The sequence below is a fragment of the Pan paniscus genome, chromosome 11, assembly GCF_029289425.2.
Source record: "Pan paniscus chromosome 11, NHGRI_mPanPan1-v2.0_pri, whole genome shotgun sequence".
Taxonomy (NCBI): Eukaryota; Metazoa; Chordata; class Mammalia; order Primates; family Hominidae; genus Pan; species Pan paniscus.
Genome location: NC_073260.2, coordinates 25,970,205 through 25,991,876, shown reverse-complemented (window position 1 = coordinate 25,991,876; position 21,672 = coordinate 25,970,205). Strand labels below are relative to the sequence as shown.

The following is a 21,672-nucleotide window of genomic DNA, read 5'->3' as shown; positions in this document are numbered from 1 at the left end:
TTTTTTTTTTTTTTTTGTGAGACAGAGTCTTACTCTGTCGCCCAGGCTGGAGTGCAGTGATGCGATCTGGGGTCACTGCAACCTCTGCCTTCCAGGTTCAAGCAATTCTCCTGCCTCAGCCTCCTGAGTAGCTGGGATTACAGGTGTGCGCCACTGTGCCCGGGTAATTTTTTGTATTTTTAGTAGAGACGAGGTTTCACCATGTAGCCAGGCTGGTCTAGAACTCCTGACCTCAAGTGATCCACCCACCTTGGCCTCCCAAAGTGCCGGGATTATAGGCATGAGCCACTGCGCCTGGCCTAATTTTCTTCCTTTCAACTCTTAAAAACAAAAAAACAAAACTTTCTCCTGTGTTCCAAGTTGGTCTGTTCACTGGGTTCAGGCCTGGGAAGAAACACAAAGTGCAGAGTCACAGACTTTGGCCCTGCAAGAGAGAGCCCGCCTCACTTGGGGACTCACTTGCAAAACTGGTTTTGTGTTATAAGCATGAAGCAGAAGCGGGGGTGGGAAGGGCAACTGGGAGACCAGAGAGAGGTTCAACTGCTTTTCACAGAATCCAAGAATGTCTGATACTCTCTACTTTTCAGGGTCACCGAAAACCTAACCCCTTAGGTTCTGGTCCCAACTCTGCCATCTGCCTGTCTGTGAGCTCTCCATTCAATTATTTTTCTCTCTGAGCCTCAGTCTCCCAATATGCAAAATGTGAATTTTCCCAAAGTGAACATACCCATGCAACCAGCACCCAGACCAAGAAAAAGAACAATTTCCAGAACCCTCCACAGCCTGTCCACTTCCAGTCACTTACTACCCAAAAGGGTAACTATCTTGACTTCAAATTGCATAGTTTTACTTGTTTTTGAACTGTATATAAACAGAATAATATAGCATGCATTTTTTTATGCCTTGCTTCTTTTGCTCAAAATTGTATTTGATACATCTATGTTGCTACGTGTAGTTGTAGTTAATCCATTCTCACACCTTTAATATTCTATTATATAAATAGACCACATTTTACTGTTGATGAACATTTGGGTTATCTCCAATTTTGTTTATTACACTTCTTTTTTCTTTTTTTTGGAGACAGAGTCTCGCTCTGTCGCCTAGGTTGGAGTGCAGTGGCGCCATCTTGGCTCACTGCAACCTCCTACCTCCCAGGTTCAAGCAATTCTCCTGCCTCAGCCTCTCAAGTAGCTGGGATTACAGGTGCCTGCCACCACGCCCGGATAATTTGTGTATTTTAGTAGAGATGGGATTTCATCATGTTGGCCAGGCTGGTCTTGAACTCCTGAGCTCAGGTGATCCACCCACCTCAGCCTCCCAAAGTGCTGAGATTACAGGCGTGAGCCACCATGCCCGGCCTTATTACATATATTATAAAATGCTGCTACGAATGCTGTTGAACATGTGTCTTATGAACATAGGTAATGTTGGGTAAATACTGTTGGGTAAATACCTAGGTGTGGAATCACAGGGTCATAAGGTATGCATATGTTCAGCTTTGGTAAATAGGGTCAGACATTTATTTTTCTTTTTTGGAGACAGGATCTCCCTCTGTAGCCCAGGCCGGAGTGCAGGCCAAACATGGCTCACTGCAGCCTCCACCTCCTGGACTCAGGCAATCCTCCTGCCTCAGCCTCCCAAGTAGCAGGAACCACAGACGTGTGTCACCACACCCCACTAATTTTATTTTTATTTTTATTTTTTAGTATAGACATGGTCTCACTATGTTGCCCAGGCTGGAGCTAGACATTTTGTTTTCTTTCTTTCTTTCTTTTTTTTTTTGTTCTTGTGGAGCCAGGCATTTTGAAAGGGTGTACCAGTAATATCTGAGAGTTCCAGTTGTTCTGCATTCTCAACACTTGACATTGTCCCATTGTCCTTTTAGTATTAGGCATTTTCTTTTTCGAGTCTCCCTCTGTTGCCCAGGCTGGAATGCAGTGGCACGATCTCAGCTAACTACAACCTCCGCCTTCTGTGTTCAAGCAATTCTCCTGCCTCAACCTCCCGAGTAGCTGGGATTACAAGCGCGCACCACCACACCTGACTATTTTTGTGTGTGTGTGTGTGTGTTTAGTAGAGATGGGGTTTCACCATGTTGGCCAGGCTGGTCTCAAACTCATGACCTCGTGATCTGCCCACCTCGGCCTCCCAACGTGCTGGGATTACAGGCATGAGCCACCGCACCCAGCCAGTATTAGGCATTTTTGTGGATGTATTGTGGTTTCTCATTGCGGTTTTAACTTGAATTTTCTCCACTAATGAAGATAACACCTTTTCATATATGTATTGGTTAAGTTTTCATTTTTTATTTACATGGCCACACATGAATATATCCTTGTTACATATAATACATGAATAGAAATAATACATATAAAGCTAAAGTCCCTCTAAAACGAATCCCTTCACTAGTTTTATTTTTAATTGAAAAACATTTTTTTTGTAGCAATGGGGTCGTGCTTTGTTGCCCAGGCTGGTCTTGAACTCCTGGTCTCAAGCAATCCTGCCACCTCGGCCTCCTAAAGTGCTGGGATTACAGGTGTGAGCCACCATGCCCAGCGCCTTCCCGAGTTTTGAGCACTGGGCTTGGAGTTAAGAGACCTGAATTCCAGCCTTGGTCTGCCACTGACTAGATTGCTGTCTAATTTTGGACAGGTCACCTCTCTGGGTCTGTCTCCCCATCTATAAAATCAGAGTGTTTAACTAGATAGTCTCTAAGGATCTTTTTTCTTTAATATTCTGACCACTGTTTCTGTGATCCCAAGAACCTCCATTAGGTAAAAATGGCCATTTGCCTTACTATCCATTCTCTCCATCTTCCTTAGTAACTGAACTCCCGAGTTTTAGTTGAGCATATGGCTGGCCCACTAGACTATTTCCAGCCTCCCTTACAACTGGGCATGACCATGTGACTAATTTGAGACAAGGGTATGTAGACAGAAATGATGTGTGCAACTTTTGGGTCATGACTTTATAAAGAAGGGTCATGCCCTCCCTTTGCTCTTCTCTTCCTGCTGGCTGGAAAGAGGACCTGATGATGGGAACTGGCCCAGCCATTTTTTTGTTTTGTTTTGTTTTTGAGATAGGGTCTCACACTGTTTCCCATGCTAGAGTGCAGGGGCGCAATCAATCACCACTCACTGCATCCTTGACCTTCTGGGCTCGCTCCTGCCTCAGCCTCCTGAGTAACTGGGACTACAGGCATGCACGACCACACCCAGATAATTCTGTGTTTTTTGTAGAGACGTGGTTTCCTCATGTTGCCTAAGCTAGTCTCAAACTACTGGACTTGAGTGATCCACCCATCTCAGCCTCCCAAAGTGTTGGGATTACAGGTGTGAGCCACTGTGCCCAGCACCAGCCATCTTTGTTCATGAGATGGAGGCCAAGATGTGTTGATGATGACAGAACAAGGCAAGAGCTGAGACCCCTCACAACATATCGCTGACATATCAGCCCTGGATTGCTTAGAAGTAAATTTTCATCTCAAGCTATCATTATTTTGGCTTTTGTTATATCCACTGAACCTGAATCCTGATTAATACAGAGTGACCGGAGAATGACTTTTTTTTTTTTTTTTTTTTGAGACAGAGTCTGACTCTCTGTTGCCCAGGATGGGGTGCAGTGGCATGATCTCGGCTCACTGCAACCTCTGCGTCCTGGGTTCTAGTGATTCCTCTGCCTCAGCCTCCCAAGCAGGTGGGACTACAGGTGCCTGCCACCATGCCCGGCTAATTTTTTGTAGTTTTAGTCTAGATGGGGTTTTGCCATGTTGGCCAGGCTGGTCTTGAACTCCTGACCTCAAGTGATCCGCCTGCCTTGGTCTCCCAAAGTGCTGGGATTACAGGTGTGAGCCACCACGCCCAGCTCCAAGAATGACTTTAGATTGGGTGTTGGGTCAGGTTTCTCGGAGGAAGGGATGCTTTGAGCTGAGATCTTAACAAGAGAGACAGCCATATAGATTTAGGGGAAAAGCATTCCAAGCCAAGGAGGCCACTGGTGCAAAAGCTCAGTCCAAGACAGCATTCTGTGTAATGAGGCCTATCTGGTCAATTGTGGCGCCATCTCCCATCCCATTGTTTACAGTGACTGAGCCAAGAGTGGACCATGTGGCCTGAACAGGCCCAATCAGAGACCTCCAGAGATTTGCTATGTGAGTGATGGGACAGGAAGGCTTTCTCTGGGATTACAAATCTTAACGACTATTTAAGCCTAGAATTATTGAGGATCATGTTGCTGGCAAGTGGCAAAAACCCACCTGAGTATAAAGCTGGGGCAAACACAGACGAGAGTTAGAAAGGGACAGAGTCCTCCATGGGGTTTGACCCTGGGCCCAACCACACCTGTCCTTATCTCAATCCAGTTATGAAAACCAATCATGTCCTTCTTTGTTATTGAACTGGATTTCCATCACTTGCAACCAAGTAGGTGCCTGGTCTCCTTGGTCTCCCCCTATAACTGGGGCTAATTGCAGATGGTCTGCGAACTGTGATCATTCAATTCACAATTTTTGACTTTACAACAGTATGAAACAAGACATTCAGTAGAAACTGTACTTCAAATATTGAATTTTGATTCAAAATTCTTTATAACTTTATTACAATATAGATTTTGTGTTGGATAGTTTTGCCCACTGTAGGCTAATGTAAGTGTTCTGAGCATGTTTAAGGCAGGCTAGGCTAAGCTATGATGTTTGGTAGGTTAGGTATATTAAATACATTTTTGACTTATGATCATATTTTCAATTTATGATGGGTTTATCAGGATGCAAACCCATCGCATAAATGGAGGGGTGTCTGTAAAACATTGTTAGACCTATAATTTTGCTGTTGATTATTGGGAGGTGGTATGGCACAGTGGTTAGGGGCAGAGGCCTTGGAGTTGGACTACATGGGTTCAAATCCCAGCTTGGCTGTTTTCTGTGCGGTTCTAATCCAGTTCTGCCACAAACTTGTTGAGTGGCCTTAGGTGAGTCACATAAGCACTCTAGATATAGCTTCCTTATTGCAAAATGTCTCAAGCTAAGTTTAGTATTCTCCCTCCACCCCGACCCTGCTTCTGTTCCTCTTCCAGGCTGCCCCATCTCAGTAAATGGCCCATCAGCCACCCAGAAGGTCAAGCCAGATTCATCCCTCACATCTAATCTACCTTCTAAACACATCCACAATCCATTCCCCTTTCTCCATCCCCACTGTCCCCGCTCCAGTCCATGCCATCAAGACTTTTCATTTGCACTTTGCCGCAGAGCTGTTAAAATACTTTTACAAACTACAAATTTGATTGAGTCACTCTGAAAAGGTGAATGTGGCCCTTGACCTCTGCATGGTTTGGTCCTGGTCTGTCTCTCTCCACTCAGTTCAGGCCATCCTCTCAGTGCTCCAGACAAGCTAGCCTTGCATTCCTCCAGCTAGAAGGAGCCCCAGGGCCTTTGCACAACTCCTCCCTCTCCCTGGAATGCTCTTCCCCAATTGTCTTAGCTTGATGGCTCACCCTTCAGGTCTAGGCTCAAGTGTCAGTCCTTCAGGGAAGTATTTTCTGATCCTTCAAAGAGGTCAGGTCCTGGTGACCTCCTTCACAGCACCTGTCACCACATCACTGGTGCATGTCTGCCTCCTTCCCAACTACTGTTTCAAGAGAGGCCCCTTCCCTGTTGTTCTTTGTCTCAGACCCCTTCTTTCCTTCAAAGCACTTATCACAATTTGTAACTGCTTTATTTCTTTGTTTTCTTCTTAGCTGTCTCCCCTATTCTCTTTGTATAATTTCTATGAAGAGATAAGCTGAGGACTGTCCTGCTGTATTCCCAGGACCCAGCACTGAACCTAGGAACAGGGCAGAGATTCTCCAAAAGTATCTCCTGAATAAAAAGTGTTTGTGGTGGTGGCATCTCTAGCAGTCAGGAACTCTTTGCCTCTGAGTTTTGATCCTCAGGCAGTATTTATGCTGGTTAATGAGTAATTCTTCTCTGGGTTTATGGTTCAGAGTAGAATAGGAGACCTCAGGCAGCCTGGCAACCTCTGGCCTCGTGGGAAATGCCTTCCAGTGGAATTGCAGCAAATTTCAACTCTAACCCAGGGATATCGATCTAGGCCTCATTCCCACACCCAGCTCTGCTGCCAGAAGCGTTCCAAGGCTTCTCAGGCCCCAAGATCCCACTGCTCTCTTCTTCCCCTAATGCTCCAAGACCCTCTCCCAGCCAGGCCCCAAAGGCTGTGCCCCCGACTCCAGGTTGCTTTCAAGCTGAAGCCACACCAGAGGAAAGAGCTGAGGGTGGCAAAGGTGAGCCTCACGGCTGACCCAGGGGAGGGGCGGGGAAGCTTGAGAGAGCTCAAAGGATGCAGCTGCGAGTTGCAAGAGTTAGCATGCTGGCAAAACCACCCAGGGCTGCTGGGCCCCGCTAGCATGTGAGCAGGAAGAGGGCATGAGGGCACAGTTCTAAAAGCAGCATTTACTTTGGTTTTCACTTGTCTGAGGCCCCGGGAACGTTTTAAAGTTCTAGTTCTTGGGCCTGGCACTGTCTCCATCATTCCTCCTTCAGCCACTGCAGCAGCTGTGGTGTGTAGTAGGTGATGATGATGTCAGCACCTGTGTTGGGAGAGATGCAGAAAGTTGCGGGGGGACGCTGATCAGCTCTGAGCACACCTTCTGCCATGGGAAGGCCAGGCGGGGAAGAAGGCTACCATGAAGAGGCACAGCCTGTGGGCACACTACATGAGACGGAGCCCGGCTTTGGGAAACTCTATTTCTTGGGCAAGTCATTTCCTCTTTTGGGGCCTCAGTTTACCAAAGAATAAAATGCACAGTGAAGGAAATAGGTAAGAGGCAAGTTCCTTCCCATGCTGGTGTGCAATTCTAACAAAATGAGTCCCCTTTATGGAGTGATATTACCTCATTTAATCCTCAGGACAACCACGCACCAGGTATCTTATCCCCAGTTATCCAGTTATGGGTGAGGACACTGAGGTTCAGAGAAGTGGCTTGCCCACGTTCTCACAACCAAAAATGAATGAAGGGCTCTGCTTGCTTCACCAGGCCGTGTTCTATGCTGCAGTTCCATATCTCTTCCTCAATGTGTGTCTGTTTAGAACACTAGTAATTCCCGGAATAAGACCCCAAGCTCTCAGGACGTCGTTCCCCGATCTAGGCAGAGTGCTTATCAGTCCCTGTGGCGCAGGTCAAAACACCCCACCCTTGCCTGCCTACCTGCTCTGCGGAAGGCAGTCATGGCCTCCAGTACGGCAGCCTTGAGATCAAATGCCCCGGCCTGGGCTCCATGCCACAGCATGGCAAACTCTCCAGAGACGTGGTACACGGCGAGAGGGAGGTCAGGGTGCTGCAGGGAAGCAGACAGGGAGACAGGCTGAAATGGAGGGTGGATGTGGCTCTGGGAGCATCCCTTCCCCCCTGCTCAATCTGTGACCATCTTGAGCCCCGTGTCCTGGGTTACTGCGGCTGGCAGCCTGGCCCACTCTTGAACTGTTAAAGCAGGGCTGTTTGCGGCTCCTGCAAGCCCCGACATAGAAGGCCACGATGGTTCCTGGGCAGGGAAGGGGAGGAGAGGATGCATGCTCAAGGGCAAACTGCTTCCAACTCTGAGATTCCAGAGTCTGTGGAAAACTCTGTCCCAGCCCCCTGAGCCCCCTTTGCCTCGTACCTGTGCTCACCTTGTCCTTTACCTCCCGCACGATGTCCAGGTAGGGCATTCCCGGCTTCACCATGAGCATGTCAGCTCCTTCCCGTACATCCCGGTCCTAAGGGATGAGGGTATAGTGTGGGCGGTGCCTAGGAGGGGGCTGAGGGTGGGGCTCAAGTCCTAGTCACTCACCACCGCTCGGAGAGCCAGGCCTCGTGCTCCAGGGGGCAGCTGGTAGCAGCGGCGGTCCCCAAAAGCTGGGCTTGACTTAGCCGCATCCCTGCAAAGCAGAGTCATCAGGGTGGGCTCCAGCTTTGGGCCAAAGGGCCAGGGATTTCACAGCAGACCCCTGCCCACCCCTGCTCACCGGAAAGGGCCATAGAAACAGGAAGCAAATTTGGCACTGTAGCTCATCACCGATACCTATGGGGAGACAATGGAGGTCTTGGCTTATTCGGCCCTTGCCAGGTATCCCAGGGTGATGTGGCAGGGAGAGAAAGAACCTAGGCTGGGAAGGAGACTGCCTGTGTTCTGGTCCTGTTGGAGTGCTGGGCTTGATTTCCCTGCAGAGGCCCAGAAGTTTAAATGGTTCCCCAAAGCCTCATCCAGCACTGTCTTCAGTTCTGTGATTCTTTTTTTTTTTGAGATGGAGTCTAGCTCTGTCATCCAGGCTGAAGTGCAGTGGCATGATCTCAGCTCACTGCCTCCTGGGTTCAAGCGATTCTCCTGCCTCAGCCTCCCCAGTAGCTGGGATTACAGGCGCCTGCCACCACGCCCAGCTAATTTTTGTGTTTTTAGTAGAGATGGGGTTTCACCATGTTGGCCAGGCTGGTCTTGAACCCCTGACCTCAAGTGATCTACCTGCCTCAGCCTCCCAAAGTGCTGGGACTACAGGTGTGAGCCAACACGCCCGGCAGTTCTGTGATTCTTAGCAGACACGGGGGAAGGGCTGGTGCAGACTATCTCCTGCCAGCCCTGTGCTGCATTCCCTGCCCTTACCCTGTTGCCAAGTCCATGTGCCATCAGGGCCTCTTTGATGGCTTCCACGCGTCCATCCATCATGTCCGACGGGGCTACCACTTGACATCCTGGGGGGCAGAGGGTGGCCTTCAGAACTCTGGGGCCCTCCTAGCCACTCTGCCACCTCCTGACCCAGAGGTGCCCATCCCTGCTGGTGGTTCACTCACCTGCCTTGGCATACGCCAATGCCACCTCAGCCAGCCGCTGGCGGCTCTCCTCAGCCCGGAATGCTCCATTTTCACTCAGGAGCCCTTCAGGACAGATGACTGGGTTTTGGGGAGCACCTTGGGCCCTGGCCTGTCCCCACCTTGGTGAGAAGTGGGCAGTAGGAGTGTGGGTGGCAGCAGGGCTGGTGGGAGGAAGGGAACTCACCGCAGTGACCATGGGAGGTGTAGGGACACAGGCAGACGTCACAGGCCACCAGGAGGTTGGGGAAGGTCTTCCTCAACAGATGGATTGCCTCAATAGCTGGGGACTCCTCGGAGTCAGCTGCGGAACCCCGCTCGTCCTAGGGGCAGAGGAGGGACAAAGCAGTGTGTCTATTACATGTAGCTTTGGAAGGCAGGATGACAGCCATCACAGAGCATAGCCCTGGCCTTCTCCTTCCTTCATCATCACAGCCCCTGGATAAGGAAGCACAGAGGACTGACCCTACATGGGTGCTGACTTAAGGGCAAAGACCATGTCCATTCACCTGTGGCCCCAGGGCCAGCACAATGTGGGAGTGAGGATGCAGTCAGTGTGGACCCTCAGTCCACCTTTGCCCAACCTCCCTTCCTTTTTCTGTTTGTATTGGAGACAGGGTCTTGCTCTGTCACCCAGGCTAGAGTGCACTGGCGCGATTTTGGCTCACTGCAGCCTCGACTTTCTGGGCTCAAGCAATCCTCCCACCTCTCCACCTCCCGAGTAGCTGGGACTACAGGCACGTACCCCCACACCCAGCTAACTTTTGTATTTTTTGTAGAGATAGGTTTTGCCATGTTGTCCAGGCTGGTCTCAAAATCCTGGGCTCAAGTGATCCACCCACTTTGGCCTCCCAAAGTGCTGGGATTACGGGCATGAGCGCAACCTCCCTTCTTAGCCCTTCCTTTGATTCTTCACCTTGGGAACTCTGCTGGGGACGCCAAAGATCAAGACACAGCGTAGGCCCTCTTCCACCAAGGGCCTCAGCATCTCTTCCAGCCGGTTCACACCATACCTGTGTGGGTGTGGGTAGAGGGGTTGAAGGAAGGCAGGTCCCAGGCAACGGTCCTCCGGACCCCACCACACTGTGTGCCTCTGTTAGAAACCAAGCTGCATATGGCACCAGGAGGGCTCAAGCCCCCAGGACAGAAGGGGCAGGGATGCATCCACTAAATAGGAGGGAAGACTGAGGCCCTGAGTAGCAGAGCTCCGGAATTCGGCTGTGGAAGGCTCCTTCGAGGCCCTCTTTTTGAACTCCCATCTGCAGTTCACCTCCCTTCTGCAACAGCCTCTGCCACGACGTCTCGGGTGATGGGTAGCTCTTTACTTTATGGGGCTGCCCCTTCCACTGTGGAACAGCTCTGGCCCCGGGGAAACCCTTTCCTCTACTGAGCTAATGTCTGTCTGTCCGCATCTTCTACTTCCTAGGTCTGCTTCTGCCTCCCAGCACTTCCACCTGTGGAATCTCTCCCTCCACCACCCGCTGGCCCCCCAACTCCACGTCTCCTACCTGGCCACTCCTGGGAGGCTGGTGATAGGCTGTATGTCATCAGGAACATCCCTGCAAGAGCGGGGGTGGGATATGGATTGGTAGCTGTGGGAAGGGCCAGTGGTGCGGGGGCGACTGAGAGGGATGGTTGGGAAGCAGGGAAGAAATATGGAAGTGGAGATGGTGGGAGGAGGATGGGATCCAGTGTCTGGCTTCCCTGCCTGGCCAAGCCCAGGGCCTGAAATAATAATAGGACAACAAGAATAACAGTGACAACACTAGCAACTGTACTAAAAGAACGGTAATTACAGGAAGGAATTAAGTGGTTAAGAACTTGGACTCTGAATTTGGCAGGTCCTTGCTTTCTATCCCAGCCACTTACTGCCTGGGTGACCGTGGCCAAGTTCTATCATCTCTTTGAGCCTTAGGCCTTCATCTGTATCATGCGTGGTTAATTCATTCATTCAACAAATATTTATTGAGTACTTATTATGTGCCAAGTACTGTTCTAGGCCCGGATGATACAACAGTGAACAAAATAGACAAACATCCCTGCCCTCATGGAGCTGATGTTCTAGAGGATAGCTACTCCTTCTTCATACAAATGCTCTCAGAATTGAATGAGATAATGTGTGTAGGTGCTTAGCATAGTACCTGGTAGATAGTAAGTACTCAGTAAATGTCTGCATTATTATTAACAATCATGATTGCCATCTCTTTTTTTTTTTTTTTTTTTTTGAGATGGAGTCTGGCTCTGTCGCCCAGGCTGGAGTGAAGTGGTGCGATCTCGGCTCACTGCAAGCTCCGCCTCCCGGGTTCACGCCATTCTCCTGCCTCAGCCTCCCAAGTAGCTGGGACTACAGGCACCCGCCACCACACCTGGCTAATTTCTTTGTGTTTTTAGTAGAGACAGGGTTTCACCATATTAGCCAGGATGGTCTCGATCTCCTGACCTCGTGATCCGCCCGCCTCAGCCTCCCAAAGTGCTGGGATTACAGGCGTGAGCCACCGCGCCCAGCCTCAATGACAGCCATCTCTTACAGGTACATAGCACTTTACAATGTACAGAGCACCTTCTCAGCTTCTGTCTTATTGCAAGAGCTCAGGATGGCAGGCAAGGGTTATTCTTCTAATTTTCCAAATGGGATGAATGAGTTCTTTCAAAGTTTGTTTTGTTCCTAAGATTCCTGTCCTTAATCCAAGTAGCCTGCTTCCAGTGCCTTGAATTTCAAGCTGACAGCTCACTTTGCCACCCCCAGCCATACTGATGCCCGCTCCAGTCAACACTCCCTCCCCAACCCCAACCCCAACCAGCAGAGCAGAGGCCTGGCCCATTCTTGGAGACTCACGTGACAAAGATGGGGTAGATGAGGTTGGAGGCATTGAGGGTGGTGGTGGCTGTCTGCCAGGCCCGAAGTAGTGGGTGGAAGTAGCCGCTGTGCAGAACGGACTGGGGCTGCATGGCGTGGGCCAGTGGGCACAGGGGCATCGGTTGGAACCGAGGGCTCCTGGGGCATTGGCTGCAGGCTCTGTCTGTGGGGGGTGATGGGTGGCACATGAGACATGGTCCCTGTCCTCAGGAGATGGTCACATCTGGAAAACAGCTCTTCTAGATTCCTGCCTCCCCTCTCTCTAGCCCAATGCTACTCACAGCATGGTTCACCAATCCCTGCTGGTCAACAAGGTAAGTTGAGAAATGAAAGTAAGTCTTTAGAAACTTTCATGACAATCAGAATCTAATGATATAAAATTTGGGCTTGTATTTTATGTGACTGCTTCTTGTTCATTATTATCTTTTAAAGTAAACATCTGAGCAAGCAATGACTGTTTAAAAAAAATTATCTTTTTTTTTTTTTCACACAGGGTCTCTGTCGCCCAGGCTGGAGTGCAGTGGTGCAATCTCGACTCACTGCAGCCTTGACCCCCCGGGCTCAACTGTTTCTCCCAACTCAGCCTCCCAAGTAGCTGGGACTGCAGGTGTGCACCACAACACCCAGCTAACTTTCAAATTTTTTGTAGAGATGGAGGTCTTGCCATGCTTCTCAGGATGGTCTCGAACTCCCGGGCTCAAGCAATCTGCCTGCCTCGGCCTCCCAAAGTGCTGGGATTACAGGCGTGAGCCACGGTGCCTAGCCAAAAAAGTAATTTTCTAGCTGGGCATGGTGGCTCACGCCTGTAATCCCAGCACTTTGGGAGGCTGAGGTGGCAGGATGGCTTGAGCCCAAGAGTTCGAGACCAGCCTGGGCAACATGGCGAGACCCTATATCTACAAAAAGTTTAAAAATCAGCCAGGTGTGGTGGTCCACACCTGTAGTCCCAGCTACTCAGGAGGCTAAAGCAAGAGGATCGCTTGAGCCCAGGAGTTCAAGGTTGCAGTAAGCTATGATTGCACCACTGCACTCCAGCCTGGGCGAGAGAGGGAGACGTCTCTAAAAAAAAATAATAATTTTATTGCATTGCATTTTATCAAAGAATCAATAAATTGGAAATAGAAAAAAAAGAACTAATCCTTCCTTATGCATAAAGAAGCACTGATCTAGCCAACATTTAAACTTTGTTTATTCCACAAAAAATGCCCGTGTTCATGGCAGAACTTTTAGAAAAGTGCAGATAAGCAAAAAGAGAAAAATCCCCTGCAATTCTACCTCTAGAGAAAAGTACTGTTGGCCGGGCATGGCGGCTCACGCCTATAATCTCAGCACTTTGGGAGGCTGAGATGGGCAGATCACTTGAGGTCAGGAGTTCGAGACCAGCCTGGCCAACATGGTTAAACCCCACCTCTACTAAAAATACAAAAAAAATTAGCTGGGTGTGGTGGTGCGTGCCTGTAATCCCAGCTACTGGGGAGGCTGAGGCAGGAGAACTGCTTGAACCCAGGAGGAGGAGGTTGCAGTAAGCCGAGATAGCGCCACTTCACCCAGCCTGGGCGACAGAGCAAGACTTCATTCCAAAAAAAAAAGAAAGAAAGAAAAGAGAAAAGTACTTGGGACATGGATTTTTTGTTAGGTACAATGCACACCAATAGGAGAAAATAGTACCATTCATGTTAGATAGACAGACAGACACATACACTGTATAGAGTGCCACCAAATCTTTTCTAGCCCAAGGAGTTTCCTGGGCTCCACGAGCACAAGCTACACCTTCTTGCTTTCCTAACCTTGTCCCTTTACCTGAAAGGCTGTGCTCTCCCCACAGCCTCCCCGCACCCAAATCTACAGGGTTCTCCTTCCCTCTCCCACTGAGGCTGTCTTGTCCAGATTGCAGTCTCTCTTACGTAAGTTATCTGTGGACCTGTCTTACCTCATGCCAGTAGACAGAGCTTCTGCAGGGCAAGGTCCAGAGTTGGTTCATTTTTGCCTCCCCTACAGTGCTCTGTCACACACTGACCTTGGCACACAGTAAATATTTAATTACGTGAAGTACAAAAATATGCTCCAAATGCCAAATTAGTGGACACAAGACAGAAGGAAGCTGGGGCATTAACATTTGTTTCTTGAGCACCTACTGTGTGCCAGACCATGCCTGGCATTTTCACAGGTGATTTCTCATCGAGTGGGCACTACAGTCCTGGCAGGCAGGGCTGATTGAGTGCATGGAGCCTGACCAGAAGTGAGCCATGGCTCCAATGGGAGTGAGGAGGTCAGAAGAGGCATATTAGAAGAAGACAGGGGCTGGGCGTGGTGGCTCACACCTGTAACCCCAGCACTTTGGGAGGCTGAGGCGGGTGGATCACTTGAGGTCAGGAGTTTGAGACTAGGCTGGCCAATGTGGTGAAACTCCGTCTCTAATAAAAATACAAAAATTAGGCCAGGCACGGTGGCTCACGCCTGTAATCCCAGCACTTTGGGAGGCCGAGGTGGGTGGATCACTTGAGGTCAGGAGTTTGAGACCAGCCTGACCAACATGGTGAAACCCCATCTCTACTAAAAATAAAAAAAAATTAGCCGGGTGTGGTGGCACATGCCTGTAATCCCAGCTACTTCAGAAGCTGAGACAGGAGAATCCTTTGAACTTGGGAGGCGGAGGTTGCAATGAGCCGAGATCGTGCCATTGCACTCCAGCATGGGCAACAAGAGAGAAACTCCATCTCACAATAAATAAATAAATAGAAATAAAAATAAAAATACAAAAATTAGCTGGGTGTGGTGCTGTGCACCTGTAGTCAGAGTTCCTCTGGAGGCTGAGGCAGAAGAATCGATTGAACCTAGGAGGCAGAGGTTGCAGTGAGCCGAGAGTGCACCATTGCACTCTAGCCTGGGTGACAGTGTGAGACTCCATCTCAAAAAAAAAAAAAAAAAAGAAAATGACAGGGCGTTGAACTTGGTTTTGCAGGATGAGTGGGTTCAGCCTGGTGGAGAGAAGGGGGCCAATATTTCCTTAGGAAGGGAAGAAAGGGGCAAAGGTGGGGAAGGAGGATGGCTGTGGACTATTTTGAGGAGCTGAGGCAAGTGTGTACGGAGGGGATGGATAAGAGGGGGCCAGGCTGAGGCTGTGGGAAGATTTCTGAGCAGTGGGTAGGGTTAGTGGCCTGGTTGACACCTGGCTTTGGGAAGATCAATCCTGCAGGCTGAGCAGAGCAGACAGGAAGCAGAGGAATGCAGAGGCTGGGGAGGCTGCGGGCAGAGAAGGAAGGGGCGTCTTAAGGCAGCCAACAGGCAGTGTCTCAGGGCAGATGCTCTAGGCCTGCCTGCCTGCCTGATCTAAAGGGCAGCGGAGACAGGGACAGGGCAGGAAGAGGGCAGTGGGGAGCTGGGCTTGGAGAGGAGGTGGAGAGCTCTGTTTTAGACACTTCCTTTTGGAGGTGCCTGGGAGACTATCCCATAGCCAAAGGATGGGGAGGGGCGGGGAAGAGCCACAAAAATGGGGGCTGGCAGGCCTGAGTCCAACTGCTTTTTGTATGAATGGGACCTCAAGGTCCAGAGAGGGGCAAGGACTTACCCAAAGCCACACAGCGAGCAAAAGGACTAGAACCCTGGTGTGTTAACTCCCAGGTGAACTGGGAGATCCTTTGGTAGGTTGGAGTCAAGTCAGATGTTGAAGCCAGGTCTAATCCCTCTAATTTGCTTCCCAGAAAACCACCTTTGTAACAGGTCCTTGGCTTCTGGAATCCAAAGCTGCATTCCCGTGGCCTCAACTCCTCATTGCTTTCAGGAGGCTGAGGGAACAACTGCCTCCTGCTTATCAGAAACAGTGGGGCAGGGCTGCCTAGGAACTGGCTGCCCTTCTCCCCATAGTCTCTTAGGCCCCTTTAGCTGCCTTCAGCCATCTCAGGGGCCCATTTTATCCAGTCTTCCTCCTTGGTAGGGTGGGGTTATCACAAGTCACACAGGGGCCAGCCCTGCTGCCACACCCCTGGGTGGGCCAGCCCCATCACCTAACACAGGGGCAGGCCAGGCCTCCCCAATCATGTCTCAACCTCCAAACAGACAATTATTCAGTAGATATGAGGTCCCAGCTGCCCATTTCGTACTCGATTTTGCTCTCATGTCTGCCAGGAGTTTTTTTTCCTTTTCTTTTTTTTTTTTTTTTTTTTTTTGAGACAGAGTCTGGCTTTGTCACCCAAGCTGGAGTGCAGTGGTTCGATCTCGGCTCACTGCAACCTCCACCTCCTGGGTTCAAGCGATTCTCCTGCCTCAGCCTCCCAAATAGATGGGACTACAGGCACGCATGACCATGCTTGGCTAATTTTTGTATTTTTAGTAGAGACAGGGTTTCGCCATGTTGGCCAGGCTGGTCTCAAACTCCTGACTTCAAGTGATCCGCCCGCCTCTGCCTCCCAAAGTGCTGGGATTACAGGCGTGAGCCACCGCACCTGGCCGAGAGAATATTTTTGAATATTGAGAGAATTACCAAAATGTAAGCCAGTTGCCCAAGACCACATAGCTACTTAGTGACTGAGCCAGAATTTGAATTTGTTCTGGACTCCAAATGCTGGGTTTTATATACTGTATTTCATAACACTGATAAACACCTGATTCAGTAGGCGTCTCTCTGCCCATACTGTTTCTGCTTTGGGTGCTGGAGAGACAGAAGAAACAAAAGAAAAACATACTGAGTGTATTCGTTCTGTGCTGGGCACAGCACTGAAGTACTTGGTAGTAGTATCTCATTTCATTGCAAGAATTGTCCTAACTTTTAGTGATAAGGAAACGGAGGCTCTGAGCGGTTCAGTGACTTGCTTAATGCCATTCTAGAGTCTAGTCAGATGTTGAAGAGAGGTCTAATCTCTCTGACTCACTTCCCACAAACAATCTCTGTTGTTTTCTGGCTTCTGAATCCAAAGCTGCATTCCACTGGCCTCAACTCCCCATCGCCTTTAGGAGGCTGAGGGAACAACTGGCTCCTGCTTAGCAGAAACCCTGGGGCAGGACTGCCTAGGAGCCTGAGACCGGGGCAGGGTTAGAGTAAAGGGAACAGTCTCACTACAGCAGTCCACTTTGATCTGTTTTTGAATTTTAAGATTCAGAGACAGATTTGATTTGAGAAACGGATGTCAGTGCTGAAAATATTAAAAGCTTGAAAATTGCCAATCCTGTTTAATCCCTTACACTTTAATGTGGAAAATGGGGTATAGAGAGGCAACGGGACTTTTGGAGATCACAGTGAGTGACATACAGAGCTATAAACGACCCTGCAGCTCCTGGCTTCTATTTCAGTGCCCTGATACCTACACCATAGAGTCATTCCATTGTAAGAGGTACTTAATAAGTGGAGTTTCCCACTCCATTCTGTGAGTGGGAAAACACCCCCTGAATCACATATTGGCAGAGCCAAAAGCAGGATGGGTTTTGCTTTGCAAAAAGGCCCTTAGAGTTTGGGAGAATTTCACAGACTGGGAGGGCACTTCTCCCAAATCAAGTGAGCTTGCAAACCACAACTTAAATGCCTGTGACATCACCACACTGAAGACAGGAGCGAGCCGCCAGGAGGTCCAGCACCTCTGCCCACCCACATCAGACAGGTTAGCTTTGCTGGGACGCAGAGTATAGGGCAGTGCAGAAAGATCCATGTTTCAGGGTCAGACAGTCCCAGGTTTGGTCTATGCTCTGCTGTGTAATTTTGGGCAAAGTCATTGACCTTTCAGTGTTCATTTCATAATCTACAAAATAGGCATGATATCTCTAATTTGCAAGGCTGTGGAGATTATTGATAGGGATAAGGTAGGTGTCTGGCACGAACTAGCTGCACAGTAAATATGTAGCTAATTTTATTACTATTAGGAGTGGGGCTGGGTTGGAACGAGATGTCCTGGCACAGCTCTGTGCCTTCTGCACCTCACCAGATGGGAATATGAGCTCAAACCCTCGTGGGCCACAGGGTTTTCCAAGATTTCTGAAGTGGAGTCCCTGCCTTCCAGCAGGTTATGTGGTGGAGGAAAAACAAAATAATCACCATCCGGCTGCCAGAGTAGAGGGGTGGACCAGGTGCTGTCAGAGGGACTGTGTCTCTGAGTCAAGGGTGGTTTCATGGAAGAGGGGACAGTGAAGGAGAAGAAGTGTTTCAGATTTAATATGAAAGTATCTCCTCCCATGGAAGGCAACATCCCCAAACTGGGAGTAACTGAAGTTGGGCCCTGAGCGCTGCTACCAGGAGGGGCTATGAGCTTCATGTGCCACCCCCCACCCCTGCAAGTTGTACTATGCTGAGGATTCCAGAGGCTGTGGGTCTTGGCACAGAGGGTTAGGACCTGCTGCCAGCCCTGGCAGGCTCTGCCACTGGCCAGGGAGGAGGCAGTCAGGAGAGCCAGCTAGGTAGAAGGTGGCCAGAACTGAGAAATCCAAAGCCCCACAAAGGCCCAGGAGAGCAGCTGTCATGCAGTTCTGAAAAGAGATGAAGTGTTTATTCAGCCAACCCACATTTCTTGAATATCTACTATGGGCCTGCTGAAGTGCTAGACACAGGGATTAAAGAGAAGAATGAGACCCCAGCCTTGCCCTGGGGCTTTGAAGAGCCTGATCGCCTCTGGGGTTAGCCATTTAGATGTAGGAGAAGCTGCCATTCCCAGAATCCTAGAATATCTTGGCTAAGAGGCTTCTTAAAGTTTGCTGATTGTATCACTGAAACAAGGGTGAAACTGGGCTCAGAGAGGGGTAGACACAGGCCCAGGATCACGCAGTGGGTCAGCGGCAGATCTGGGGGAAGGTCTCCAGCAGCCCAGTCCTCAGTGCCCACCATGACACCTCCATACTTTAAGGATATATATCAAATCTGTTTCCCAGCAGGTTGGGCTTGTGGAGAGCTTTGGGTGAGCCAGACTCTGGGCCTGGCTGCTGTTGGTAGCAGGATGGTTAAGTATGTGGGCTCTGGAGTCTGAGAGATGTGGGTACAAATCCTAGTTCTGTAGCTTTCTAGTTGTGTGACCTCAGTTTCTTCGTTTAGTAAATGGGGACTAGAACCGACCTCAATGGGTTGTTGTAAGAAATGAATGGGTCAGGCCGGGCGTGGTGGCTCACGCCTGTAATCCCAGCACTTTGGGAGGCCGAGGTGGGCGAATCACCTGAGCTCGGGAGTTCGAGACTAGCCTGACCAACAGGGAGAAACCCCATCTCTACTAAAAATACAAAAATTAGCCGGCGTGGTGGCACACGCCTGTAATCCCAGCTAGCTGGCAGGCTGAGACAGGAGAATCGCTTGAACCCGGGAGGCGGAGGTTGCAGTGAGCTGAGATCGCGCCATTGCACTCCAGCCTGGGCAACAAGAGCGAAACTCCGTCTCAAAAATAAATAAATAAATAAAATAAATTAATGGTCAATGCACGCAACGCTTAGTACAAAACGGCTGTTATTGTTTTCACCTCCCTACCCCGCCACCAACCACCACCCGCACCTCGGGTTCTGCATCGATGGAGTCTGCCCAGGCGGTATCTGAGAGGGTGAACCCCAGAGAAGAGGTGCGGAGCCCCGAACCCGGGCCCCCAACCCCGGCTGCAGCGGTATAATCCAGCCCAAACAAACGCTCCACGGGACTCCGTGCACGGCTGCACCGCCAGGGCTTCAGGCGCACAGCACAATCTGGGGACGCAGGACTCTTGGTGCCACAGTCCCCGCCTCGCCCTGGAGCCGCCCTCCAAGCCCGCTATCTCCCCGCATCCAGCCCCCGCTCACCTGCCTCCCTAAGGGCTCCCGGCCGCTGCTCCTGTCACCGCTGTCTCCTGCTCCGGTCTCCCAGAGAGCGGAGAGCGGGGGGGGGGGCTCACCCGGAAGCAGCTTCCCCACGGTCCGCCCCCTCCACAGTCCAGGCCACGCCCCCTGAAGGCGCTCTTCTTGGGGGGCTCCTCCGCTCCAGCCGCGGCCCCGCCCACACGTAACGAGGCCTGGCCAATTGGGTGTGTCGAGGGCCTGGAGGGCCCGCCCGTCCCCGCTCCGGGCCCTGAGCTTGTGCAGCGAACTGCAGGAGGGAGGCCACGAGGGGGCGCAGGAACCGCGTGGGAGGGTCCCTGGGTGTGAGCCGGCCTCGGAGGCGGTTACAGCCCAGATTTCACTTCACAGCATTCCTTTGCCCAGCCTAGGGCAAACTTGGCTCTAGTTAATGGCTTGGTGAAAGAATAATTGGATGTCAAAGCCGTTAAAACAGCACCATTATGCCTAACACAGCATTAGCTAAGTCCATTTTTGCGGACTAAGCTAAAGTTGTTGAGTTCAGCGCCTGGCTTCCAAGTTTTCAGAGAAAATTTGTACCAGCTTCATTTATTTCTCAGGGTACGGCAATGCTATGAGTTGAGAGATGTGATGTGAAAGACATGGGCGTTTAGGAAAACTCCAAGTCTTGATAGGGGCATCAGACCTATGATAGGTACAATGATAGATCCGATCAAAGGTCTGTATGGAGATTGGAGATGTGCAGAGGCAAGAGGGATCTGGTGAGGCTTATGGGCCTGGGTAAACCAGTAGGATTGGATGAGTAAAATAGCGATCGGGGATCATCGCCCTAGCGAAGCAATGCCTTTCAGGTGGTTCTTCAGGGATTATTGAAAAGTTGACTTTCAAATGTAGAGGACACTAGTGGGTTACATTACACTTATTCTCAGATTTTATTTCTCAGCCCGGTTCGGTGGCTCACGCCTGTAATCCCAGCACTTTGGGAGGCCAAGGCAGGCGGATCTCTTGAGGTCAGGAGTTCAAGACCAGCCTGACCAACATGGTGAAACCCTGTCTCTACTAAAAATACAAAAAATTAGCCGGGCGTGGTGGCGGGCTCCTGTAATCCCAGCTACTCGGGAGGCTGAGGCAGGAGAATCGCTTGAACCCGGGAGGCGGAGGTTGTAATGGGCTGAGATCATGCCACTGCGTTCCAGCCTGGGTGACAGAGGGAGACTCTGTCTCAAAAAAAATTTTTTTTAAAATTTCTCAAAATCTGTACCCCAAACCTGTTGCATACTTTATATTTTAAATTTAAGGGGCCTAGCGGCGTAAGGCTAGGGAAATATGACACTGCTTAGTTTCCAGCTACTAGACTTCTGATCTGTATTCAGCAAGGAAGGGGATAGAAAGCAAATAATGTTTGCTGTGCATTAAAGAGTCAGGGACAGTACCATGCATTTTACATTCATTTATCTAATCTTGACAGCAACGATGTTACTATTCTCACTTTAAGGATTGGGAAAACAATTGCCAGCTAGATTAAATAATTTGCCCCATGTTACACTGGGCTCTCTCTGCAATGCCTGCTAATAACCACGCTCCATAGGGGCAATTATTATTTGTTTTTTCCTAGATTCCCTGCCCGACATTTCTTTCCTGACACCCATTCCCTCCCTGAGGTTATTGATAACTAAAAATAATTAGAACCATCTAAGAACCCAAATAGAATGGGAAATTTTAAAATGTTGCTGTTTGGTGTAGCTTATTTCCCCCATGTCTTTTCTTGTTCTTGACTGAAAGACCTGTTCCCACTCTCCCCCCAGCCTCCACCTTTTGAAACATTTTACCTTAATCTTTCAGTATTGTGAATGCAATAATATGAATAAATCTTAAACATATTGTTGAGTAAAAGAAGTGAGACACAAAAGAGTATATAATATGATTTCATTTATATTAACGACACAATCAAGCAAAATTAAGCTGTGTTGTTAGGACTCAGAATAGTGATTTCCACTGGGGAGATGGGGAGAATTGAAAGGGAGATTAGGCTGGGTGTGGTGGCTCACACCTGTAATCCTAGCACTTTGGGAGGCCAAGGCTGGTGGAGCGCTTGAGCCCAGGAGTTCAAGACCAACCTTGGCAACATGGCGAAACAGTCTCTACAAAAGTTACAAAAAGTAGCTGGGCATGGTGGTGGACACCTGTAGTCCCAGCTACTTGGGAGGCTGAGATGGGAGGATTGCTTGAGCCTGGGAGGTCAAGGCTGCAGTAAG

At 49.8% G+C, this 21,672-nt stretch overlaps 1 protein-coding gene across 2 annotated transcripts; it reads right to left on the bottom strand.

Moving 5' to 3' along the window:
• Nucleotides 1-4,566: 4,566 nt before the first annotated feature.
• On the bottom strand, nt 4,567-19,580 carry ALAD (aminolevulinate dehydratase). 2 transcript variants are annotated; one of them, XM_003833062.6, is made up of 12 exons: nt 19,424-19,580; nt 11,669-11,852; nt 10,341-10,557; nt 9,749-9,845; nt 9,020-9,155; nt 8,815-8,898; nt 8,627-8,715; nt 7,995-8,050; nt 7,820-7,907; nt 7,659-7,745; nt 7,198-7,327; nt 4,567-6,579 (listed from the first exon to the last, which is right to left on the bottom strand). In XM_003833062.6, the coding sequence occupies exons 2-12, from the start codon at nt 11,700-11,702 to the stop codon at nt 6,518-6,520; spliced, it is 1,080 nt and encodes a 359-aa protein (XP_003833110.1). In that variant the 5' UTR covers nt 11,703-11,852; nt 19,424-19,580; the 3' UTR covers nt 4,567-6,517. The 2 variants fall into 2 exon arrangements, with proteins under 2 accessions (XP_003833110.1, XP_003833109.1); XM_003833061.6 differs by having other exon boundaries at nt 10,341-10,391; nt 19,424-19,561.
• Between the last annotated feature and the right edge of the window lie 2,092 nt (nt 19,581-21,672).